This window comes from Xenia sp. Carnegie-2017, unplaced genomic scaffold (genome assembly GCF_021976095.1).
Source record: "Xenia sp. Carnegie-2017 unplaced genomic scaffold, XeniaSp_v1 HiC_scaffold_41, whole genome shotgun sequence".
Classification (NCBI taxonomy): domain Eukaryota; kingdom Metazoa; phylum Cnidaria; class Anthozoa; order Malacalcyonacea; family Xeniidae; genus Xenia; species Xenia sp. Carnegie-2017.
This window is the reverse complement of record NW_025813506.1, coordinates 294369-322323: the sequence shown is the minus strand read 5'-3', so window position 1 is coordinate 322323 and position 27955 is coordinate 294369. Positions and strand designations below refer to the sequence as shown.

Below are 27955 nucleotides of genomic sequence, written 5' to 3'. Positions count from 1 at the left end.
CTTTCACAAAGAGTGCAGTAATGAGGTGCTTAATTACACCTCCAAATTTAATCTCCAGTCAAGTTTACGTCAAGTGATAAATATGTTAAAATTGAATGGTGTCTTGTTAGTGGCAAGTGCTTCAGTAGAGAGGTCATTTCATGCTTGAAATGGGTAAAAAGCTATTTCAGGAATAGAATGGGACAAGGTTGGCTTAACTTTTTGTGTAGAATATATATTCACAAAGATATCATTGAACAAAAATAGAAATCAGAGGTGTAGCATAATGAGGTGGATGAAAAATTTGTAGAAAAACCAAGGAGGCTGGCATTTCTTTATAAATATGATATTTATTCTGATATTTGTTCTTAAAATGCATGGTACCTCATTGAGAAAATTAAGCATAACTTTAAAGAATAAAGCCATCCCTGTCTACTCGTCTCAATCTAAACAAGTGTAAACTAACAAGTGGAATGCTAAAAAGAATCTCTCCTTATGCATTTTAGGAAGTGTCGTATACTATGTTATTTTGGCGCAACATGGGTGGGCGGGAGTAACTACTTCTCCTGGCTAAGCCACTGTTTAAATCTGCTTGACAATTTGAGGTAAGAAATTTGAATTAGTAACTAAAACATTTCTTTCTTCACACCTTTGCATCTTCAAAAGTATGTAGTACACTAACATTTAATGTTTCTTACAGCTAAGTTGGAGTTGTTAAGACAGGTTAGGAAAGCATTCAGTTATTTCAGTGTGAATATATACAGCCGCCACACTTTAGACAATCAGACGGTTATAAATGTGGAGTATTTGTCTATTCCACCCGGAAAACATTAGGTGTTTACTGGGTGGAATAGTAAGCTTTAATCTTGTCCACTTCAAATTTGGGTATTTTAAAGTAAATTTAATCTTCACTTCATTGAAAAGCCATTGGTTTTTTTTGCAGTTCTTGCCAGCATACTCCTTCGTAATTTATCCCACCAAGTTTTATAAGAAAGAGAAATATACAGCGATCATTTTTAACATATATTTGAGCGATATCGGTGAGGAGTCGCGAATTTATTCACCTATAAATGTTTTCGTAAACCGGTCACTTGGTCAAATCCATCGTTTCAATGCCAGAAATATTGTGCTATGTTAATATTTGCCTCTCGAATGATTTCCTGTAACTGAAGAAAACATTCTAAGTGCCATTGAGGTGTAGCGCTGGAAAGAATCGAAGAAATTACATTCCTATTGTTGATCCATCTATGTCACGGAGTAAACATGAATATTAGTATGATCCAGTGTGTTTGGTTAGTGTTTATTGTGAAGATTTTTTTGCGTTTGTTGGTAATGAATAATAAACTATCAGATTAAATGGATAGTTAAAGTATTATACCATTTGATAGGTGTTGCGTGTATGTGTGCTGATGTTTATTATGTTATGTGAAAACTAAATTCACCAATATTGCTCAATTAAAAGGCCTTCTTCAACGACAATTAACTTAAACTTGTGCCAAAAGAGAAATAAAAAAAAGTGTTATGCAAAACTTCTGTTCATCAAATCTAGCATTTGTTAAACGTGCATGTAAATGTGAAATAGTAGAAATTTCTCTGCAGAAGTTTACGTCCAAAATTGCCGGTGAATGATAACATAAACGTATCCATGAAAGATATCAAAGTCAAGTTATGAGATTATGTGATCAAATTTATGTCCTTATGGTGTACGGTAAGCAGGTTAATGCTTCTAAAATTATTGTTGCCGAATGACTTCTAACTATGATTTCTATGTTGATCGGGGATTCTGGTCCTAATATGGTAGCAAAATCTTACATTCCTTCAAATGTTTTTCAATGGACGAATAGATCTGTAGCCATAAGGTGCCATGGTGTTATTTTCCTTAAACATAATTATCAGTCTGGAAAGTTTGCACTGCCCACCCAAAATCTCGTGTGCGCAGTTGTTAGCGAAGTACACGGGCAAGCGCGCACATTTGAAAAATTCTTTGTCTGGCGCGCAATTACGGTAGAATTGCGCAAGTATTTTTCAGTTTTTCATGGTCACTAGAAATTTTTTCTGACGACCATTATAATTCTGAACTAAATTATTTCAGATTTAAAATTTAACAAGTTTTGATAATATAAAAAATATAACCATTAAGCTCAAGACATGAAAGGATTTTGACATTTTCAGTAATGATTATGTGCATGTGATGCGTACTTGTCATCTCATGTAATTTCATAATTCCATAAATTCTTAAAAGCACTATATTTATGAGGCATTTCAAGTAAGCGACAATTTTTTTATAGTAAACATGTTTCGGCATGCTTATGCCATCTTCAGTACAAGGAATGATTATGATATCCAATTCAAGGAATCATAATTAAAGGCATGTTGGTTACATTCTTGTTTATATTGGCAAGTACAATGCAACTGGTTATTGCTATATAGCACAGCTTGCATAGAATAACCGAAAAAAATAGTGTACTGTGATGCTTAATGAACATTAGTTGCAGTAAGCTGTTCTTAATTTGCACAAATTTTCATTCTGACATTGTATAGTTTATCTTTTGCCGAAAAGAATTGAGATTTTTTCTTAAAAGGTGATTTTTCTGGTATTGTGCGTAGAATTGGGTGAAAAGCTAAAATCAACTTGCATGGTTTGAAATCTGAGCTTCTTTAAATCTATAAACTGTCATTTATGGTACCTTATTTCACACCAAACTCTTTGCATAGAGCTGTAAATGTTTTTTTTTGGGGGGGAAGAGCGGAGTCTATGTCTGAAAACTTGGTAGAAATTTTTGACTATATCCATCAATTTTATGTTCTATCAGTCATATATTGTTCATTTAACAACTTTTTTTGAAAAAAAATATTCAAAACGAATGACCGCAAAAAAGTTTTGCATTTCTCTAAAGCCAGAAAGGAGGCCTCCGCTGTTGCATGCCTGATGTTTGAAAAATGCTAGATCCACCCCTGATCTTATACACTTAATGTAAGCTCCCGAGCTAAATAGTCAGTTTTGTTTTTCAAGAGTTTAGCCTATTCGAAAAAAACACGGTGTATGACGGTGCAGGCTTTTGATATCTTTAAGCTCATTCCTTAATTAAAGTAGCAAATTAAAAAAGCTCTTTGTTTAGAATTGTTGGTGAGCATTGGGTGAGCATTTCAAAGATTTATACACGCTTTAAAACAGTTTATTTGACATTTTACACAAACATTATTGGAAACATCAAAGGAAAGGATCGTAATACAAACATGTTGACAAAAGTGTGACAGTAAGAAAATTAATACTTAACTAGCAAAAAAAGTTGCATTTGTAAATGTATAAAATGATAAAAGTATTCTTATGTTCAAGATGCTCAACCCCAACACCGTAACTTCCAAACGGTGTAATACCCTTTTTCTACAGAAGAAATAGTAGCATCGCCAAATTTTAGTTGAGAAACGAGCAAACTTTTTGTCAGTAAGATATCCACTATCTGATCTCCAAGTTTCATCATTTTTATCGCAATTGCATTTTTTACTAATTTCACTGCAACTTTTGGTAGTTCCACAATCACAATTTTCACTGCCCTTTGCTGCACCCTCCCACAAATTCATCGTGATATCATTTCTAGATACCGATCTTGCATAATCTGTTATTATGCTACCGTAACACTCATATCTTATAAACTGCTCACTATTCGCAGAATTTCGAATTATTTTGATAATGACATGCATTGGTAGATCAACTTTATCGGTTCGACGGTAGCAGCCAGCACTCTGACATCCTTCAACACGTGTTCTTCTTTCACTGTCGTGTCCAATTACGGTAACACCAACACCATTTTTTTGATTTCATATCACAGTAAATACGGACAGATGTTTTAAATCTGATCCCAAATATTTTGAACTCTGCTGAATTCCTTGAGTAATTTTGAATCTCTGAACAGGTGAAAAGTTTGTTTAGAGTGCCACAAAAGTTTAAATTACATTTGAGATGACAAAAAGTATTGAAAATTATATTTGGAACTTATTTTATGCCTCTTAAACAGCATTAATAAATAAATGTCTGTTGTGAAGTGTGTGTCTTAGAAAAAAAAATTCAGCTATTCCGAGATTTTTATCTCTTTAAAATAAATGTCACGTAGTTAGTAGCGATGACATATTTGAGAAATAGTGGAGCGCGTAGTTTCCCCCGTAAGTAGAAAATGTAAACCAAAACTAAGTTACATAACCAGCAGCTGCTATATATAAGTTGCAGAGCATTCTTATCATTCAATTCATGACCTATTATTTTTTGCAATGAAAGAATACAGAAAAATTGCATAGCTGGATCAAATTTGCAGGCTGGCTACGCCAATATCGTTGTGTGGGGTGTGTTGCATACCTATGTTTATATTTATAAGCTGTTTCAACGATTTTTCAATTTCTAGGAGTGCGTTGCTTGATTTATAAAATTATCGTTATGAAGCTCTAACTCTTTACTCAAAGTTGTTATATTTTGTGTTAGAACTTGGATAAGACGTTCTTGAATTATGATTGTCTTTTTTTGATTTCGAAATTGCTGCTGCATCTGATGCATCTTCAATGTAAGAGATATGAAACTGTTTAAATTTTCACATTTTGTAATTTAAAACATAAGCACATGCAACTTCTGTTTCTTCAGACCTGTTTTTCATCAAGCAGTGCTCTCCATACTGATCCTTCATTAACATAAAGCAGTTTCTTGTGCTTGCGATATGACATCTTCCAAATTTTTTTGTTAGATACTGTTAAGGTCTATGAGATAAGAATTATTTATTAATAAGACGAAAGAATACATAACTCGAGAAGGTCTAAATCTTCATCTTCACTTACTCCTTGCTTAAGTAGTGTATCAAACTGATGAGAGCAAGTGCCCTAAAATGAACACAATCTTGAAGTTGTGAGGTAAGGATCAATTCAATTGAGTTATAATACCATTTACTTTTTTCTGAGAAAGGGTAAATCGTATTCGTCCCTCACATGTATATCATGCACTTTTTTTATATATATAAAACACATTTTTCATAGTTCATTTTACTGATAGCTCGAAGTATTATGATTTTAGAACCGTCAGGGTTTTTGATCTGTTGTATCATTTATTCTTTAACATATAGAAACTTTATTTCTCTACCTTTCTTTCTGTGCCACAGATGGAGTCGATAGAAAAAGTTTCCATTTGTCCATTGGCATTTTCTTTTTAAACTCCATACACCTTTTCCACACACGCTTTAGCATTCTAGTTCTAACCTAAAACCAGGCATAGGCTGAATTAAGTACGGTCCCGTTATTAAAAGCAATACATTTTGGTCCACAATAATTGAGTGTGCCTCCCTTTGTTCAAAAAAAAGCCAAAAGCATAGCGCTAGCTTAAATTTGAGAAATGTTCGAAGTTTATAGTGACCTCAGGCTGCATGACAATAGATTTATCAAATCATAGCAAATAATATATTTGTATACATAATAAAGTTGCTGTTTCTTAAATATAAGTTACAACAAATAAATATTCTGACGTTAAGATAATGTCAGACTAATTGATTAGCTTTATCATGCTGACTCGTTATTATATAGTAACATTCTAATTCGAGTTAAATTACGTCATATATTGTAAATAGCAATTATGTGACAATTACAAAACGAACATTACGTCATACTTTATAATTAGCTTCCAGACAGTACATAAACAGTGGACAGCTAGAGGCGGCTCTAGCCCAGAGCAAGGATTATTATTATAATTATTTGTATTGAGAGACATTGTGTAATACGAAAGATACCAAGTACTCGTAATATTTGGCTATTTTATGATAGACGTATCGATGTGAGGATTTGAGGACGGGGAAGAGTTACAGGCCTTGTTTACATGGCCTTGTTTACATGTGACTGGAACGAAGTCAAACCAAAATGAAAATAAGAATTTGTCGCATTTTTACATGGGACTGGCACAAAATTATGAAAAATCCTTATTCGCGTAATGCCTCATTTGCAGACTAGTTTTACACCTGCTGGCCATTTTCGTTTTATAATTCACTATTGTGCACATGCGTTGCTGTCATTTCAGACTGTTCGCAACTTTAATTTGAGTTTTTATTGAAGCCGGTTTCAATTCATACCGTTCGGGACTCAGATGGATTGTCCTAGTCGATCCGAAGTCGTACCGACTTGAGACCGCTCCGAGTTATTTTCGAAACGGTCCATTGTAAACATCTACTATAAATAATACTATAACTGAAACGAGCTGGTACCTGTTTGACTTCGTTCTGGTCTCATGTAAACAGGGCCTTATTGTTGTGATAGACAGATAAGTTTATACTAACCTGTTATTTCGTGCTGATAACCTTCTCTATTTGAATATTCATAATACATAAAATAGTTAATATAATAATCTTAGGATTAATATATTATATATATTCTCTGATGATGGCTTTGGAATAAAGATAAAATAGTTAAAGTCTTCTGTTCTTAAATCTTTCTGGTAACGGTGAACGTAATATATATATATATAAGTTTGAAAATTGGTAATCCAGGCATTTAATACATAAAAGATAAAAGTTTCTCCGGATTTTATTGAGCTTTCGACTCGTTGCTTCGAGCCTTCGTCAGAATGAGGATATTTCCATAATTAAAAGCACGATGGATATCACACATTTTAAATGAACGACGAGTTTTTTTATCGTAAACATATTTTGGCATGCTTATGTCATCTTCAGTACATAGAATGAAGGTGATTATGCTATTTACATGATATATATATATGTGTATGTGACTATCGTTAAGTGTATTAAATTACAGAATTAGTGTTAGGGCGGATCTCCACTAGACGATTTTTATGACGATCGTCTTAAAAATTCGCTGCGCCACGTGCGCAGTAGGAAATAAAATCGTCAACAAAATCGTCAAAGACGATTGCAAATTGCAATGTGAATTGAGAAAATGGCGGATGTGAATCAAACTTTAATGCATTATTTACTTCTTCGAAGGCATTTGATTTTACTGCATGCATGTAGAGTAAGATCCATGAAAACAAAGCGAAACCACCAAGATTTTGGATGCGTAAACTGTACGAGGAAAGAAATGAGAAAGGAGAGTACAATTTGCTAGTTAAAGACTTGCGATTATACGATCATGAAATGTTTTTCAGATATTTCAGGATGTTACCTGACACTTTTGAGACCTTGTTGGGGTATATTGCCCGATGATAAAAAAGAAAGAGACGAAAATGCGAGAACTAATAAGTGTAGATCAAAGACTTTTTGTAACTCTGCGATACTTGGCAACTGGGGATGCTCATACAACTATCGCTGCCAATTATAGAAAGAGCTCAACGACTGTTGGTCGAATTATCTACGAAACATGCAACGCACTTTTGGACAAACTAAAGGAAATGGGTTTCATGAAAACACCTTGCACTGAAAGTGACTGGAAAAAAGTATCTAAAGATTTTGAAGATCGATGGAACTTTCCTAATATGCTGGGAGCAATTGGTGGAAAGCATGAGCAGATGTTTGCTCCTGCTGGACAGACATCGAGTTCTTTTAATTACAAAAAGACTCATAGCATTGTTTTGTTTGGAGTTAGTGATGCAAATTATAAATTCACACTGGTTGATATTGGTGATAGCGGGCGGCAAAGTGATGGCAGCGTGTACGCCAACAGCAATCTTGGCTATGCTATTGAAAACAAGCTTCTCAACATACCCACAGATGGCAAGATTACCCATTCAACGAAAGTACTACCCCACGTATTTGTAGGGGATGATGCATTTGGCCTAAAACGCCACATGATGAAGCCCTATCCTTTTTCAAACCTGTCTGAGAGGAAACTAATTTTCAATTACAGGCTAAGCAGAGCCAGACGTGTCATTGAAAATGCTTTTGGTATATGTGCTAGTCGGTTTCATGTGTTTCATAGGCCTATAGTTGCCAAAGTTGATAATGTGATTGCCATAACTAAAGCTGTTGTGGCATTGCATAACTTCCTTATGCGCATAAATGAAGATGACGATTCAAATCTATACTGCCCACCATCATTTGCTGATCAAGATGGGCAAATGTGTAATGAGTTTAACCCTGGTGAGTGGCGACAAGATGCAAATTGTATGAATGGATTGGGTGACATTACAGATGTTGGTGCATCAAATAACTATGGTGCAGAAGCTAAGTGGGTTCGTGAACAATTTGCTGATTATTTTAATAATGAATGAGCAGTTGACTGGCAGTGGTAAATTGTAAGGTGTTCAAATTAAAAAACAAATTTGAAGCCATTTATATTCAATATGAGCATTAGTGATGTGATGGGTTTTCATACGAAAGAGGTTTTTCACTTATATAGTTAGCAATACATGTTTAAGCTATAATTCTAAAAATAAATGATTTCACTTGCTATATATCTGTATTCATTGGAAGGAATGTATCTTGTATAAGTGAGAGTATGTTATTAATTTTTAATGCGATCTGTGAAGTTCTACAACAATTTTCTTTAGGTATCTGAATATTGTAAATCATACAAAAGCTGTTGAATTTTTAATTTAGCTTGTCTGAGTTGCTTTTTTCCATATCTCTTAAAACTGGAACAAGACTCATACAAAATAACTCTGCTTCATCCTTATCTTCATTTTCTCTTTTACTGGACATTCCTTCTAAATAATTTACCATTTTCTGGTCCATACTCTTTACATGGTCAAGAAATGGGTCTAGTTGATCGTTAGAATTAGGACGTTTTCTTTTACCATATTTTGCCTCATCTGATACGCTTGAACAGCTTGAAGAAGGCTGACTAAGTCCTGGAGATTGTGATGAGGATATGTCCAATATGTTCTCTGGTATTGTTTGGATTTCAAGGTCCACATTACTCTGAGTTTCCAAATTGCTTGTTTTCTCATGAAGAAATCTCATGACCTCAAAATATTTGCATGTTGGAAGTGTCGAAGCAGCTGCCCCAGATGTAGACAATGCTCGTCTCCTATCAAGGCATTCTTTTAGAGAATCTTTAAGGTTCTTAAAAATTTTCTGAAGGTATGGAACTGAAAAAAGGGCAAGAAACAAATTTTGTTAGAGTTGACATGAAATACGAAATAACACATATAGTCAAGGAGCACAGTCAAACGAAATGGTGAGACGATCAACCTTATGCAGAAACGTCGGGAAGTTTTCCTGTCCACTTTAGCATGTTTAACATGTTACATCACAATAACCAAACAACACATAAGTGAAATTCTCAAGTTTCTTGAAGTCCTCCATTAATTTAGAGCACTTACCTTCTCGCTGGAACATTCGAGACAAAGATTTCCATGCATTAAGTTTCATGGTCCTATTTTTGTAGTTTATATTGTTTGTTTCGCACAAGCAACTATAGTCTCGGAGAGCTTGCAAAAGCATTTCATTATCGAGCTCTCCAACATCTTGTACCACATTTTGATCAACAAAATGTTGTACCACTGAGATATTCCTCGGAGATGCAAGTATTTGAATCTCTGACGGTATATTTTCTACAGGATTTGTACCGTTCAGTTGGAATTCGTTTTCTCCACTGGTGGCAGCCATTTTGACTTTAGAGAAATGGTAATTAGTTTCACGGGATGAAATTTCATTGGTTCAATTTACGACGATCGTCAAGCGCTCGACGAAAAGTAGAAACCGTTTCGATTTGTAGTCGACGATTTTTATTTCCTACTGCGCATATGGCTCAGCGAATTTTTAAGACGATCGTCATAAAAATCGTCTAGTGGAGATCCGCCTTTAGATATTACATTATATGTTTACGATAAAAAAACTCGTCGTTCATTTAAAATGAGGATATTTATTTACACGTGCTTTTGCTTGGAGACGTTTAGAGCGTCTAATTGGATTAGTGGGTGGATTAATATGATTGGATGGGGTGAAATGCGTAAGACTCACAGAACACAAAAACGCCGTAAAACGACGAGATCCGAACTAACTACCGGCAGAACATATCCATGGAAACAACCATACATTCGAATGGACAGAAACCAAAGTACTCGGACGCGCACCGACTAAACACGCACGCGAATTTAAAGAAGCTTGGTACAGTAAAGACAACGACACAATAAACTGACATATCGACATACCCATCATGTACTCACAACTAAAGAAAAAGGACAAAAAAACTACAAACAACACCAAAACTAAAACACTACACTCTAATATTATTAACACCAATCATATTCACAATACACCAAAACCCATGGCCTTGCATTTCACCCCATTAATCATTTCACATTAATCCACCCACTAATCCAATTAGACGCTCTAAACGTCTCCAAGCTAAAAGCACGTGTAAATAAATATCTTCATTCTGATGAAGGCTCGAAGCAACGAGTCGAAAGCTTAATAAAATCACTTAAAATCCGGAGAAACTTTTATGTTTTATGTATTAAATGCCTGGATTACAAATTTTCAAACTTATAAAATCGACATATGGGATAGATATTCTCAGAAGAACAAGAAAATGGGAATTATTCGCACGTAAAGAGTCATCAACATTGGAGCAGCTTAACTTCCTACACAAATGCAAACAAAAACGAATCCTACCAAACAGCATCAACTATCGGCCACCATTAAAAACAACTCACGTTCAACAAATTGCACAATCAAGCGGCCGCCGTATGTTAAACGTCCTCATATCAGATGCCCACAACCGCTTACGAATCTACCGTCATAAACCACAAGAACATCGAGAAACCGTAACAACATACACTACACAATCAGACGCCAAATCCATTAATGAAGCCATCAAAAAAGCAACATCCGCATATAGAACAAAACGACACCACGAACTTCATCGAAAATTACAAGAATCCAGATCTTACAAACAACTCCATCCCAACACAAACGAATTTGTCACAAACATCTCAAAAAAACCACTAACCGAACAGCAAACTAAAATTTTAAACAAAGGATTAAATTACAAGTTTAAAGACCCGAACAAACTTGACTACGCTGCCGACCTGGAATCCGCTTTAAAGTACACTAACTTAACAGACCAAACGAAAGAAGACATTCGTCACAAAATCACAAATAACCTCTGCCACAAACCACCTGTCACCCTAAACTACGAAGAACTTCGAGCAATTAAAAACCTACAAAACGACGACCAAATAATCATATTACGAGCTGACAAAGGACGCAAAACAGTCATCATGGACGGATCAGAATACATCGACAAAGCCAAAACCTCCTACAAGACACCACCACCTACGAACTTCTCCACACAGACCCCAGCAAAACGACCACCAACCACATCAACCAGAAACTGAAACAACTAAAAGACAAAAAGAAACTAAATGAAAACGACTACAGAAGAATCCGACCCAATGACGCATCCACCGCCAAATTCTACGGACTACTAAAAATCCACAAAGAAAACAACCCACTTTGACCTATCGTATCGCTTCCAGGATCACCTACGTATGAACTTTCAAAATATCTTTATAACATTCTGTATCCATTAGTCAAAAATTCACCTCACACCATCAGAAATGCCATCACTTTCCTCGCCAGTATTGAAAACATTAAACTACGACCAGACGAAATCATGATATCCTACGACGTGACATCACTCTTCACATCCATACCACTAGACATTGCCAAAAAAATTACAAACGAACTACTCACAAACGACAAAACTTGGCAAGCTACAACACAACTAGACAAAAATGACATCCTAGACTTATTCCACCTTTGCCTCTCCACTGAATTCACCTTCCAAAACACATACTACAGACAAATTTCAGGCACACCAATGGGATCACCACTATCCACCTTCCTCGCAGAAGCTGTCATGCAACACGTCGAAACACATTCAGTCAAAAAAACACAAACATCAGACTATGGAAAAGATATGTCGACGACATCTTTGCCATAATCAAGAAAGACAAAACTGAACAAATCCTACACACCATAAACAATACCACAAAGAACATTACCTTCACTAAAAACGAAGAGCACGACAAACAACTTACCTTCCTCGACATCCTACTAACCAGAACAGATGACCAGTGGCGTAGCTAGCGGTCCCGCTACTCCCGCCCGGCGGGAGTAGAAATTTCCCAAAAAAATAATAAATATTCTATTTGGACATAAGATATACATTATTTCACGAACAATTTGTAATATTATGTTTTATTCGTTCATATTTACGCTTTTATTAGGTATTTCGTAATCGTAATACAGCAAAATCTCAAGATTTGTTATGTAACCTAGCAACCGCCTTTTCTCGCACATTGCATACTCGCGCGATTCTCCACGTATTCCGCCCATCTTCAGAGGCGGAACATACAATATAATTCTATATAAGAAGTTTTGAATTCTGGTTGGCTAAGGGACTTGACGCATGCTCAAATCTGCTGTTTTTATAGTCGAACTCCGCTATTTTAAATTGGCGGAGGTTGTAATTATTCGACCTTTTAATACGAGTACAGCGATTAGTGATTATCAAATTACGTGTCATTGTCGGTATGAATTTTCCATTGTGTTTACTCTCAAATTGCTATTTTGTATTTGTGTATGACACAATGGCTTCAAGTGCGACTGCAATTTGCTCAACTGATGTTGATTTAGTAAATAGCTTATTAGCTAAACCGTTCTCTGCTCGATCGTCGGTCGAACAGAATGTTATCGTTCATGAACGGCCTACTCCTGATTTAACTATCCAAAATAAGGGAAGACCATTTCAGAGAGATTGGTATGAGGCGAAGGACTGGCTGTGTGGCAGTACAACCTTGCAGAAAGTGTTTTGTTGGCCATGTCTAATGTTTTCCCCAAAAACATCGCCATCGTGGACTAAGAATGGCTACAACGATATGCGGAGTATTATGTCTGATGCTAAGAAGCATGAAAATCTAAATCGCATTTGACTGCATTTAAGACATGGAAAACGTATGGAGCTAGTGAACGAATTGATTGTCTTATGTCCCTCGCTAGAAGAAATGAGATTCAGCGTCACAATGAGGAGGTAAGACAAAATCGAGAAATTTTAAAACTGTTACTGAGGCCGTGCTGTATTTGTCAAAGCAAGAGTTGCCATTTAGAGGTCACAATGAGTCCGAAGGTAGCTTGAACAAAGGTAATTATAGAGAGTTGCTCGAATGTTTTGCTAAGTTTGATTCTGTATTTGAGCGTCGACTGCACAGTAGACTAGCAGAATCTGATATAGTTGGTGACAGAAGATTTACTGGAGTCTCCCCAGAAATTCAAAATGGTCTTATCAGCTGTCTTGATTCAATTATTGAAGATGAAATCAGAAAGGAAATAAATGATTGCACATTTATGAGTATTCAGGTTGATGAAGCATCTGATGTCTCCACCAAAGAGCAGCTAAGTGTTATTGCTTGGTTTGACAAAGCAATTGAAATTATGGAGAGGCAATTAGGATTTGTGGATGTAAGTATGAACAGAAATGCCACAGCAATATCACAAGTTGTCAAAGATAAACTTGGTGAGTATTCTAATATAAAAGAAAAACTGGTTTTACAAACATAAGATGGTGCTTCTGTCATGTCTGGCCATATCAATGGTGTTCAAGCATTGGTTCGACAAGAGTATCCTTTTGCTCATTTTGTTCATTGTGCAGCTCATAGATTTAACCTGGTCCTATGCCAGTCAGCCTCGTCAATTTCTCCTGTTAAAATCTTTTTTATTAATATAGCTACATTCAGCACATTTACAAGCAATGCCCCAAAAAGAAAAGCTTTTCTCACATCTAACAACCTTGAGTTTCCTGCCTCTGGTGAAACAAGATGGTATTATCGCTCTAGATTAATCAATGTATTGCACAAAAACTATGGAAAACTTTTAGATATTTTTGAGGGGGTACTTGAACAACCAGCTGGGTGGGATGATGAGTCATTAAGTAAAATAAGTGGCTTACTGCATTATTTTGATAGCTTTCTCTTTTGTTTTCTAGTGTGTGTTTTTTACAGGATTTTAGAACAGTCCACAATTTTGTATTCCATTCTTCAAAATAGGGAAACCCATTTTAACTATGGCATAAGCAAGATTGACAATTTCAAGCAGTTTATTGTGTCACTTCGCACAGATCAAGCTTTCACCGAGTTTTACCAAACTGCACTAGAAAAAGTAGGCCCACCAGCAACCAGAGCAGATAGTAGATACAATTACAAACAGCTTTATTTTGAGATTATTGATTCCATTAAAGGCATGTTAAGTGAACGATTTCAAGATATTAATCAGTTCGAGTTTTTAGACCTTGTAAATCCTAAACTATTTACTACATGGAAGGGCATAGTTCCACAGGAGAAGATCAATCTTCTCAAAGATAAGTATAGTCCTCTTTTTGACATCCAAACTTTGGAGAGTCAACTTTCCTTCATTTACAACGACAAGGACTTTCACAAAGAGTGCAGTAATGAGGTTCTTACATACATCTTCAAATTTAATCTCCAGTCGAGTTTAGGTCAAGTGGTAAATTTGTTAAAATGGTGTGTTGGCAGTGGCAAGTGCTTCAGTAGAGAGGTCGTTTTCTTGCTTAAAAGGGTAAAAGCTATTTAAGAAATAGAATGGGTCAAGGTCGGCTTAGCTCTTTGTGTAGAATATCTATTCACAAAGATATCATTGAAAAGAAAGAGGAATCAGAGGTGTTGCATAACGAGGTGGTTGAAAATTTGTAGAAAACCCAGGAGGCTGGCCTTTCTTTATAAATGATGAGTATAGTATGTGTTTTGATATTTGTTCGTATAATACATGGTACTTCATTGAGAAAATTAAGCATAAGTTTAAAGAATAAAGCCATCCCTGTCTACTTGCCCCAATCTAAACAAGTTTAAACTAACAAGTAGAATGCTAAGAAAAATCTCTCTCTATGCACTTTAGAAGTGTCGTATACTATATTATTTTTGTGCTAATACAAATTTCTTCTGTTTATGCAGGGCAGTGATGAGTAAATTATGTTTTAGGGGACAATTGTCTCCTGCGTAACGTTTCTCTGAGCCACCTTTAGTACCTTTTAACTAGTTGCAGTTTCAACGATTGCCACATTAAGAATGCAGCTAACAAAAATGGGTTTTTATAAATTATTGTACAACAAATAATTCGCCCTCGAAATCGCAGGAAATGCTGTTTCCAAGGCTCTGGATTTCAAAATTTTCCGGGGAGCATGCCCCCGGACCCCCCCCCTAGTGGGGTCGCGCCTCCGGCGCGAGATGGATTGGCGGGAGTGACTATTTTTCCTAGCTACGCCACTGTTGATGACGTTACACTAAACACACAAGTATACCGCAAAACCACCCACACAGACCAAATACTCGATTTCAACAGCAATCATCCAACACAACACAAAATAAGATGCATTCGAACACTTTTCAACAGGATAAACACACATTGTAATACGGAAGAAACCAAAAAAACAGAACGCAACTACTTATACTCCACATTTATTAAAAATAATCACCCTATAAACTTTATAAACAAAAACTATATACAAAATACAAAACAAAACACAAACTGACAAAAGCAACAAAAACCGGACGAAACAGTAAAAATCGTCACATTACCATACATAAACGGAACATCAGAAATGACTGCCAAACTTCTTCGACCATTTAATATTAACGTCGCCACAAACCTACACAAAAACTCAACTCATGTTCCACCAAACATAAAGACAAAACAACAATTCATGATACAACTGACGCGATCTACATGATACCATGTAAAGACTGTTCAAAGAAATACATAGGACAAACATCTAAGAAAATTGAAACAAGACTCACAGAACACAGAAACGCCATAAAACGACAAGATCCAAACTCACTACCGGCAGAACATACCCACGGAAACAACCACACATTCGAATTTTTTCATGAATATTATTAAAATGATGAAATACATGATAAAATACTATGTATAATACGCAATACGGAATAGGAATAAATGACGTCAATCGGTGACATGCAAAGAGTTTTGGAAAAGCTTGGATTTAGCTCTCAAACTCAAAGTTTTATAGAAGAACGCGTTAGTCCAGATATTGTTTGCAGACTTTCATTGCATGATTTTAGGCAACTCGGCTTATCTAATCATAGTGAAAGTCTTTGAGAATCGAGTGCACGAAGTATGGAAATGCACGGTCATCAAAAAGAAGTCCAAATGAGATTACCCATGCTATGTTTGAAACACTGAGGGAGCTATTGGACAGTTTTATAGAAGAAGATTTCTTTATAAGCGAAATTGCAACAATGTTATCTGTAACTGAAAGCACAATATATCGTCGAATGAGAGTTTACGGTCGTTCCAAATTCAGCTTTATTGACATTTCTGATAATGAATTGGATGTTCATGCTCGTGAAATGGCCAGAGAATACCGCATTGTGGCGAAAGCATTTTTAAACAGTTGCTTAAAGCGAAAGGGATATGAGTTCAACGACATCGACTTCGCGATGCCATTCATCGAGTTGATAGCCAGGGTGTAGCAAACAGGAAGAGGGGTAACATCATCGTCGAATTCACAACGTTAAGAGACCGAACCATCTATGGCACATCAATACAAATAACCAGCTTATAAGGTGGAATTTTATTATTATTGGAGGAATAGATGGCTTTAGTAGGTTACCTATCATCTCAGTTTGTACTAACAACAACAAAGCAGAGACATTGCTTATGCATTTCTTAGAAGCAGTTACACAGTATGGCTTGCCAAGTCGAGTAAGAACAGACAAAGGATTGGAAAATGCTCACATTGCAGACTATATGTTGGAGAAAAGAGGAATTAATCGTGGCAGCATCTTGACAGGATGTAGCACACACAATCAAAGGATTGAAAGACTGTGGTGGGATGTTTACCAAGGTGTTCTGACCTACTATCACAGTTTGTTTTATTTTCTTGAAGATGAGGGATTGCTTGATACATTTAATGATATTCATATTGCTGCTCTTCATCATACATATATGCATGAGATCAACAATAAACTTATTATGTGGCCGAAGGCTTGGTCAAATCACAGAATGAGATCAACCAGAACCAGCCCTCTCAGGTTATGGATTGCTGGACAAGCGCTGAATCCCATTGGAATCGATATCTCAAGTGAAAACCTGAGAGAGTATGGTGTGGAAGGTCATGTCCATGATGAAATTGGTGAAGAACACGAAGACAGACTCAACTTTACTCCACCAATTCTTCAACTGAGTGAATATTTTCTTGCTGAACTATCTTCACTGGAAAAAATCATAACAACTTTAGAATTGAACTATATGCTTCCACAGTCCCGCTAATTGGAAGGCACATAGAACTTTTTCGTTATGATAATCTTGAAAATAACCAGCTGTGAAAAAATTTGTGAACAGATGCAAAGCGGACATCATCGAAATTTCCCTAAAACTTATACAAGATAGATTTTAACTAATTCCACATAAAGTCATTAATAAAACAATGGTCCTGAGAAGGACTGTTTTTCTTGTTGTTGACTGACGTTTCGACAACCTTAGCGGTAGTCATTAGTAGTATAGTACATGGGGGTACGAGAGCACAGAAAGTGCTCTCATATCCCCCATGTACTATACTACTTTTAAACCTTGGGTAAAAACTATCTTTAACAAACAATTGTTTTCAAAGGGGGTAAAAATCATGAGGTTACAATCTATCGTTTAAAAATATGGAATCTATATGTTTTTAAAAACTATCTTTACAAATAAATGTTAAGAAAGCATCGTTTCGGAGTGGGCTCGGCAGCACAGAGCATGATGTGAATATTACGAAGTAATATTTACTCCATGCTCGAGCAGGGGGATGGAGCCCACGAGAATCGTGCAAGCCAGGCGGGTAAAAAATTCTAGCTTTAGCTAGAATTTTCGGCTTGCCCCCGTAGAGTCGATGAATTCGAAGAATTCGAGACTGGTAGAGGCTTAATATATGCTCTTTACAAACCTATGGAAACAATATAGCTGGTTTTTTAGCGGCGCGCGTGTCTTAGTGCATGTTTTTAACAATGGTTGTTTAATGTAACCAGCACATTTCATCAGCGCATTTTAATAATATAATGTTTTACAAAACTATGGAAACAATATAGCTGGTTTTTTAGCGGCGCGCGTGTCTAAGTGCATGTTTTTAACAATGGTTGTTTAATGTAACCAGCACATTTCATCAGCGCATTTTAATAATATAATGTTTTACAAAACTATGGAAACAATATAGCTGGTTTTTTAGCGGCGCGCGTGTCTTAGTGCATGTTTTTAACAATGGTTGTTTAATGTAGATAGCACATTTCATCAGCGCATGTATAATAATACAATGTTTTACAAAATATGGAATCTATATGATTTTGAAATCAAGTGTTAACAAAGCATCAGTTTAAGTGGCCCTGCCAGGAGGCTGTTGATTTAGCGAAGCTAAATCGCGACAGTGGGTAAAATATAGAGTTTAAGCGGCCCTGCCAGGAGGCTGTCAAGCGCGTGTCTTAGTGCATGTTTTTAACAATGGTTGTTTAATGTAGCTAGCACATGTCACCAGCGCATGTATAATAATACAATGTTTTATAAATATCAGTAGCAGCGCGCTTTATAGTCTACGTGGTATATTTGGTAAACTAGTGGCCTTTAACAATGGTCTTAAAACTCAGTGCGTGGTAGAAATATTCTTTAATAATCAAGTGTTAATAAAGCATCTTTTTAAATCGTTGTATCGGGCGAGAAATTTCAGGCAACTAAGCCTGAAATTTTGAGCGCAACAATGTCATAGATACTCTTTACAAAATATGGAATCTATATGTTTTATATAATTTTTGTTAAAAGTGTTTTTACTAATTGTTTCAGGATTTTGAATCTTTTTGTATATCGCTTTTGTATTAATTACTTATTACAAACAGTTATGTGATATGTAGTCAAACATGAGGAGCAGGTATGTATGATATTACTCTAACAGAGGCCCACGCTACATGCTTACTACACATTATAACTGTTTGTTAATATTTAGTTATTTGAATTGATAAGATAATGACCATAAGCATAACTTGTACAACCATTAGCTAATATGTACCGTTTATCATCAAAACAGCTAAGTGATACTTTATTAATTTCATAACTACTAAGTTGATGGTTTACACTTCTAATAGTTTTCATTGTATGATGTATTTGTTTCTTTTCAAATAGTGTTCTTTTGTAGTCTTCATGTTGTATTTCGTTCTTAATAATATTTTTCTTAATTCCTTTAGCTTTTTTATCTCCTTTATTATCATATGTTGGATAACTATACATTTTAGACCGAAGACCTACAAATTCAGTTATTATTTTTCCAGCGGCTTCGTCTTTCATTTTACCAATAACCTTTTTATTAGTCTTATCATGATATTGTGAATTTTCTGTTTAATCACTAAAATCAAATTTATCTTTGTCAACCCAAAAATCTTGATAGGCATCTTCAGTTTCAATTTCATATGTTAAACTATCTGTGTCTGTGAAAAGAAGTTTAGCTTTATCACCATACCGCTTTTTGATATAGTTGTAATGAAAATCATACATAAGAACTTTACTTAGATCTAAGATGCACATACCCACATATGCCGGTCTGTTAAGGGTTAGTGTTTCTTTGATCTTATGCACAGCTACAAGGTTCTCGTTGAAAATTTTACTACTTACATAAGTAGGTTTTGAAGCTAATTTTAATAATTTATTTTTATTAGTTACTAGTCTAACATCTACTCTTTTTCGTAAGTTTTCCATTGTCTTACCAAAAACACTGTTATTCATGAGTTTGAAGAAGTCTTTTTCAAAAGAATTTTTTGCATTAGTTCTTTTTTGAGTATTAAAGTCTATGTATTTTTTCAACCATGGAGATTGATTAAATTCAAGTACTCTATGTACTTTTTTTAATTTTAACCCAAGATCTAAATAGAGTTGAAGATTTCTATAATGTAAAACGTATTTGTATTTATTTTGCAATGTAGGTATTAACTTATTAACTAAACCTGTTGATATATTGTAATTAGAAGCAATTGTCTTACAATATTTTGACAACATTTTGCTAGTTACTTTAACTTTTTCTGGTGCAACAGGATAATCGTTATGTAAATCATGTAGTTTTTCAGGGTATTCTAGATCAACTTCTAAAATTAAACCTTTTTTACTATCTGCATTGTATTTAGCAAGGTTTATGTTGTTAATCTGTTTCTCAGTTAACCATTTGAAACCACCAGTAGGTAGGTATTGTGACATCGCATAACCATATAAATTGTTTGCATCAAGATACATTATATATTTTGAGGGTTTATTCTTATCAAATGTTTCCATATACTTATTATTAGCCTTACCATATCGATTACAAATATAACTCGTGCCTCCACGCATACCCTTTTCAATGAATTGAAACATATCAATATCTGTCATTAATTCTAATTTAATATCTGTCATCTTTAACATAGCATCCCAAGACAACCCAGGAGATGTGAAATAGTGACATGGGTCTAAATTATAGTATTCTAAGCACGTTTTTCGAAAATTTTCGAAGGTATCAGCTAATAACAAAACGTCTGATTTTAAATACAAATCGTGGTAATCACCCATGTTTTTGAGATTGAATGTATTCCAAACATTTTGAGCATGCTTATAAGAATTATCTGATATATTCTCATTAGTAAGAATACTATAAAAGTCTTCTTTTGAAGGCAACCCCTCATCAAACTTTTCAAAACTATCCATATAATCATATGGGTATATACCTTTTTTAGTCATTAAATCAAGTTTTTCACCTTTAAACTGATTAGAGGTATATTTAAATGATTCTTTAGGTAAATTACTAACAAGCTTTTGAAGACTAGAGCTCATAAATTGAAAACTATCAAGAAATGTTAAATGGTTACCTAGCATGAAAGCCATATATTTTCCATGTTATTAGGTATAGCATTTATATTCATTTCAATTTCTTCTCCTTTTTTGTTTTTGTATGTATGCTTCTTAACAATAGCTCCGATTTCTTGCATAATAAAATGGCTATCATATCCCCGCAGATTGTGAAATATTACTGCGATCTTTAATTTATCAGAGTCTATTCTAAGTTTTAAATTACAATCTTGATGTGCCGAGCCTCTGTATTTACCAGTGAGATGACAATGGTCTCGAACTCGAATATCTTTGTTAGTATATTTTTTGTGACAGATATGACATTCATCAGCTTTTTTAAATTCTTCTTCATCATCAGGGGTCATTTTTAATGGTTTATTAAAGTGAGTTTTCATAATATTTTTACAATATTTAACTTCTTTTAACATAGCTTCCATAAATTTGTAAACAGCCTTTTCACCTCTATATAGTTGAATTGGTTTTGTGAATTTATCATCATAACAACAAACAACTTTATACCCATAACCACAGTCAGTATGTTTCTGATAGGCTTCTGTATATGATTTTTTATTATTTTGATTACAACTAGATATCTTTTCTGTAATAGCCTCAAAGTCTGCATATATGACAAATGGTACTGGTTGTTGTTTATGATAGTTGTTGAATTTAGGTATGTTGTTATTTTTATCAGGCATTCTTATTGATTGTATACCATTTATTAATATACAGTTTTCTATGTGGTTATTTAATATTTTTTCAGAACTAAGACATTGAAGGCAGCGCATACAAAAGTGTTTCCTTTCTTTATGCTTTGTTTGATTGTACATAAATTTATTAAAATCTTTTATTAATAAATAATGTTTCTTTTCATTATCAGTTATCAATAGTAGTTCCATATGGTCTTCAAATTTTTCTTTTGAAATGAATAATGAATATGGTTGTTTATCTTCATATCCGAAAACGTTAATGTTAATTCTGTTTTGCTTTTCGATTTTATTATATTGTTTAACAGTCACTGGAAATTCAATCTCAGAGTAGTCTAACTTGTTAATATATTCCTTATCAGATTTTTTAATTCTCTGTGGGGTCTTATTTTGTGGGTTAATATGTCTAATATGACACCATCTAAAGCATTCATTATCTCTATTTTTGATATTAATTAATCCTTTTTTACTATTTTTAAGTTCTTGTGGTAAATTAATGTATGAAGACCCTTGTAATGGCTTGTATTTAACAATATTAAGATAATGATTATCTATAGAACGAATAAGCCATCCAGAACCTTCTTGAGTGAATCTATCAATCTTGTTTAATATATTTTGTTCTGAAATTTGTAGTGATTCAGTAATATTTTCATTATTTGTAATTGTTAAAGCTGGGCTGTTAAAATAAGCAACTTTTGTTAAAAAACCAGCAGTACCACCATCTTTTATTTCAAATTTTTCAAATGTTACCTTAAGCGTTTCAACAAATTTTAATCCTTTCATTGTTGTTAATAATTCTTTAATATAATATGTAAGATACTTTCTTGTGCTTCGCATTTGTATTAATGGTGTTTTATTGTTAATAATGCTTATTTCATATGATTTAGTGTATCCTTTTATAGCAGTGTTTGTTTCTTTTATTTTAACTCTTGGTGTTGGTATTGGTTTTTTATTTTTAGCTGCTAACATCTGTGTATTGTTCTCATACTCTTTAACCATCTCTTTTACACTCTTTCTTGGTTTTGGGACTGGTGTTAATACTTTGATTAATTCGTTTTTTCTAAGTTTATAATAACCTTTAACCTTTTTTTCTTTAGCAATAACTTTTAACTGAGGTACAGTCATTTGTTTGATATTGGATTGTGATAGTACTTTTTGTACTGGTTTGGAAATTGAAGTATTATTAACTTCAACCTTAGGCTTTTGATTTAATATTATATTGATTAAATCGTCTTTAGTCAAATTTTGAAGTTCATCTTTATTCATATTAGGCATACTATATAAAATACTCATGTCTTTAAGTACTTTATGTTTTGTTTTATCTTTATTCATCTTATGTATATTATATAATATAGGTTTGTCTTTAAGTACCTTTCGATTTAAATAATCTCTATTCATATATATACTATATATTTTATTTTATTTTTTTTAAACGCACTAATTTTAATTATAGAAATAAATCTATATTTAAAACTTTTTATAAAAATAATTAAATTAATCTATTTAACTTTTGAGTGTTTTTTAAATATTTTGTAAATATTCTCTTAATTTAGCTTCAGTTTTTATTGTGTTGGGTAACATTCCTGGTTCAAGACCGAAATACCATGGTATGAAACCCTTCTCGTGTATCCATATCACATTGTTTAATTGTGCACGAATAACAGGATCATCTAAACTTTCTTGTACAGTAGTATCATAATAATACAATAGTTCTTTTTTATGATTATCAGTTTTAAATCTTAATAATCTTAATTTTTTATTATGTTCAACTAATTTTAGATCATATTCAATTGCTTCAGATATTAAAGTATGTTTAAATGTTTCAAAATCTTTACATTTTTCATAACCCGGTTGATCAGGATCATAATGTTTTAATTTTGTTGGTAAAGCATCAATTAATATATATACATCAAATTTAGATAATAAATTATCATCTAAAAAATCAAATAACCACCCAGGCCCGAAATGATATAATGATATTTTATTATTACTCATTTCAATGTTATTAATATCATCTTTTGTCTTTAAGTCTTTTAAGTTTTTTCTATTTTCTATCATATATATAATTTATATATATTTCTTTAAGTATATTTAAACGCACTAATTTTAATTATAAGAACTATATTATTTTTTAATTTTTTGAATTTCTGAAATGTTTTCTAGTTCTAAGATGTAAAGTTTTATATGCTAAACTATATGTTTTATTACATGAATCATAATGCCATGGTTTTGACAACATATATGAAGTTCTATGTTGTTTAATTTGTTCTTTAGTATAAATTATTGGCCTTCCTCTTATTAGGTTATCTGAACACATATATACTAATACTATATATTTTATTTTTTAAATAGTTATTTAATGCGTTTAAGATAAATTTTAATAATACCAGAAGCTGTTATATTATGATGACAATATTCATATAAATTAAATGTTATAACATAAATATCTTTATCTGTATTAGTAATTTCGTACTTTAAATAACAATCGTCCCAGCCATGATAGTTATTAAATATAGCATGAGTAATTTCAACAAATCTTGGGATATAATTATAACCACTACAATCTATTAAGCTTGGTTTAAAAATATCACACATAATGGGTTCTGTTTTTATATGTATTGCACACAATATATGGAATATTTTTGTTATATTTTCTATATTATATTTATCTTTTGAAAAAGTTAGCCAGTCATCTGTATGCGACTCATATGATTATTTCTTATAATATTATATTTATTATTATCTTTATAAGAAAGTTCGTAAGTTAATGATTTAATATACATGTTTTTCTTCCATTAATATATTTAATAAATCTAAATTTATTTCATGTCCTTTAAATTTATATACATCTTTATTTTTTTTTACTACAACCATTATATATAATTACTATATATATTATTTTTTTTAAGGTGCGTTTAAATTATCCTTTGTTTTATACAATGTTTTTTCAAAATCCTTCAAAACACCTTCTAAATTATACCTAGTTTTTTTACAACATAGAATAAAATCTCTAATCTTTTTTAATAGATCTTTAAGGTTCATATATAATCAAATATATATAATAGTAAATGTTTTATTTCTTTGACTGTATTCAATTTTTATAATAAGTACAGTCAATATCTTTATTCCACTCAAGGATTTTATATACTTCACCAAATAATCTATTATCAAAAATCCTCTTTGTCTTACTATTTTTCATATCTCTAACAGGGTGTTTTAATGGTATACCCCTCAAGCTGGCTAAACGTATTATATAATAGTTATATATACTAATATTCTTTTTCTGAATCAACTTATGTTTAATCATAGTACTGACAACCTTTATAAAATCATTTGTCAATTTCTCAACATATTCAAAAGTTACACACAATCTAATTTTATTAAAAAACCATTTTTTCCTTGAATGAACTGATCTTTGACACTTCCAAATTTCTGGTATCCATTCATTAACAATCTTATATGAATGAACAGAACCACAGTGTTTGCAAACATTCATTTTATTGTTATCTGAAATAATTTCTTGATTTTCACAACATAAGTATGTCTTAGCAGAACTATTAATATAATTATCACATATCTTTTTATTACAAAAGCAACAATTTACGTAACCAAAAAACTCTTCTAACTCTTTATGAATCAATTTATTACAATACATATACTAATACTATATATTTTATTTTTTAAGTAGTTTTATATAATAAATATCCAGATATAATACCAAGCCCTACCATTGTAATAGATTCATGTTTTTTCATATTCTTAGATCTTTTATAAAAGTCATCTAACTGTGGTTCTTTATGAAATGTTAACCCATTGTAATGTATCGTTTTTACTTTTCTAAGCGCATCTAGAGCTTTGTTTGTAAGTTCTATATCATTATCAGCATATTGAAGTTCTTGTCTTAGCTGTTGAATTTTATCATGCTGCTTGACTTCATTTTCATAGAATGCCTCTTTAGCCTTAGATAAGTCCTCTAGAGCCTTATTGTGGCGTTTTATTTCCTCAGCGTAACCGTTTTTATCAAGTTTATGAAATAGAAAGCTGGCCAGAGAGAAACCTAGCCCATTCACAATAGATCCAAAAATTGTTCCAACCCCACTAGTAATAACACTTGTCATATATATTTATACAGATTTAACTGGATTTTCAGGAATCCATTTTTTGCCTTGAGCATATTTAACTAGCATTGTTGATGCTGTAACAGCAATAGCTAGTTTAGCAAAATCTTTGATACTGTTTGTGTCTGTTAATTTTTGACCTAGTAGTTTTTTAGACGCTATAGAAAGACCTACAGCAGTTGTTGTCACAAGCACTGAATCAAAAGCTTCATTCATAAATTGTTTCTTAGTATTACTCATATATATTAGGAAATATTTTATTCAAATGAGTCTAAATTATATTTTTTATTTTTTTGTATCAAAACATGTTTTTCACTAGTTGTTTCTTCTCTAGCTTTATCGTTTGTTAATTTCTCCTGCCTTTTATCATTTTTCCTTGTATAATAGAGACTAGCAATAGCAGTTAATACTCCAATAGTTCCAAATAAGAATCCGTAATTAATATTCCAGCTATTATCTTCAATTTTCTTTTTATTTTCTAATTCAATCCTATCTCGCATCTTTTTTTCTTTAGAAGCTTTCGATATAGCAGCCAAGCGTTTCCCAGCTTCGACTCTAATAGGGTCTTTCTCTTTCTTAACTGTAGTTATCTTTAGGTTTTCTTCAGACATGTTATATATAATACTGTAGATTTTGTTCACAGATAACTTATAGGTAACTCACAGATAACTCACAGATAATCTTATAGATAACTTACAGGTAACTCACAGATCTTTATATTTTTTGTTATATTTACTCACCAGACTATCTATAGTAGTACAATTGTCTATTATAATATCATCGATAACTTTTATGTCTGAAAGAAATATCACTTCATCATAAGCTAATCCTCTTAAATATGATCTTATATCCATAAGTATTTTTTCATATGATGTATATGCAAATTTACACATTTCTAAGTTATTATTAATCTTACTCTTAACCATATAACCTTGAACTAAAGCACCTAGACCACTCAAGCTGGCTATAACTATCGGGTTGACGGTTATACTACCTACAATACCAGCAGTCGAGACTAGAAAAATACTTCCCATGTTTAATGATAGTCTAATTTTCTTTAATTTATTATACTTCCATTTATAACAGGTATACATCTTGTGATAGTATAAATACAACTTTTTTAGCTTTTCAAATTCCTCTTGACTTAACTGACTCGAAATATGATTAAAATCTATTACTTTTTTCATATTATATTATAAAACATATTTAACTAATATGAATGATGATAGCGTTGATATACCGAGTAAAGCAATCATATCTGTTTGATGGGGATTATTTACTATCATTTTTGTATGTTTATGTACTACTGGTTTTTTATACACTTCATCTAGAGTATTTAGGTGTTGTGATGGTGCATCTTGATATACTTTTTTAGGTTCTTCCTTTTTAACTCCATAATAATTTACTTTAGGATTAATAGAGAATTTCATATGTTTATTCGCTAATGTTAAAATACTATTATACCCATCAATCTTTTTATCTAATATGATCATACGGCTGGGTATTAAAATCATACCAGGACTGATTGCCATATTTAAAATAACATTCGTGTCTTTTATACTCTTTCTCATGTTAGATATCAATACAGTCGTATCATTCTGTACTATAGTATCTTCTACTAATTTCCTAAAAACGTTTTGGGTTTGGAGGCTTTTAGCTCCATGATTAACTATTGACCATCTTGTATTTGCTTGGCTGCCTAGAATTGTATAAACAAAGCTTTCAATGCTCTCTTGCAAAAGGGCTTTCCCGATTTCTGTAATACCTTCAGAATGATATGCAATGAAGCTCCTATAATCAGTAGTTGAATATTGAAAATTAACATAATACCCATCATTGTTTTTATCAAATTTTAAAATACCTTTATAAGGTATATGCTTTTTCAATTCCGTAAAGTCATATTTGTCTAATAACGATGGATGCTTCATAAATTTTCGGATCTGATAATACAAATAGTATTTAACTAGGCTTTGTATAATTCTACTTTTATTAAAATTTAAATGATTAAGCGAAATACCGCATAAAAAACTGGAAACATAAGTTCCACAAATCATAGCGTAGTACACTTCTTTTTTATAATTTAAATGACTTTTAATATTGTATCTTATACCAGTTGGCTGTTCTTTTTTACTTTTAATTTCATTTGACCACGTGGCTTCTATAGGTTTAAAATTACTCATAAAATAATCATTCTCTGTGACATACAATCTGAAGTTACAGATATCGACATTTACCGGCCTTTGAAATGTAGGTTTTACAATAAATTTTGAGGACCACCTATGTAACATATGATCGAAATAATCCTCAGAATGGCCTTCATCTCCATTAACAGCTGCTATGAGATTTGAAAACAAAGGCGTTTTAGTTGTTT

The 27955-nt window shown here is 32.9% G+C and overlaps 3 protein-coding genes and 1 long non-coding RNA gene across 5 annotated transcripts; 2 read left to right on the top strand and 2 right to left on the bottom strand.

The window, feature by feature from the left end:
• Positions 1-3133: 3133 nt before the first annotated feature.
• On the bottom strand, positions 3134-4209 carry LOC124456075 (neurexin-4-like). The gene is given in 4 exon segments (XM_047006611.1): positions 3134-3417; positions 3419-3798; positions 3800-3972; positions 4179-4209. Coding segments are annotated over 4 exon segments (681 nt in total). The 3' UTR covers positions 3134-3320.
• Positions 4210-4211: 2 nt separating this feature from the next.
• LOC124456047 lies at positions 4212-5434 on the bottom strand. Of its 2 annotated transcripts, XM_047006589.1 has the most exons (4): positions 5099-5434; positions 4801-4842; positions 4612-4722; positions 4212-4525 (listed from the first exon to the last, which is right to left on the bottom strand). In XM_047006589.1, the coding sequence occupies exons 1-4, from the start codon at positions 5141-5143 to the stop codon at positions 4373-4375; spliced, it is 351 nt and encodes a 116-aa protein (XP_046862545.1). In that variant the 5' UTR covers positions 5144-5434; the 3' UTR covers positions 4212-4372. The 2 variants fall into 2 exon arrangements, with proteins under 2 accessions (XP_046862545.1, XP_046862546.1); XM_047006590.1 differs by lacking the exon at positions 4801-4842.
• A 1722-nt stretch (positions 5435-7156) lies between these two features.
• LOC124456074 lies at positions 7157-8164 on the top strand. The gene has a single exon (XM_047006610.1). It carries the CDS (start codon positions 7157-7159, stop codon positions 8162-8164), a length of 1008 nt encoding a protein of 335 aa, XP_046862566.1.
• Positions 8165-15127: 6963 nt separating this feature from the next.
• LOC124456060 lies at positions 15128-26643 on the top strand. The gene is made up of 4 exons (XR_006952090.1): positions 15128-15180; positions 16343-16350; positions 17823-17826; positions 26631-26643. It is a non-coding gene; the product is annotated as an uncharacterized LOC124456060 (long non-coding RNA).
• Positions 26644-27955: the final 1312 nt, after the last annotated feature.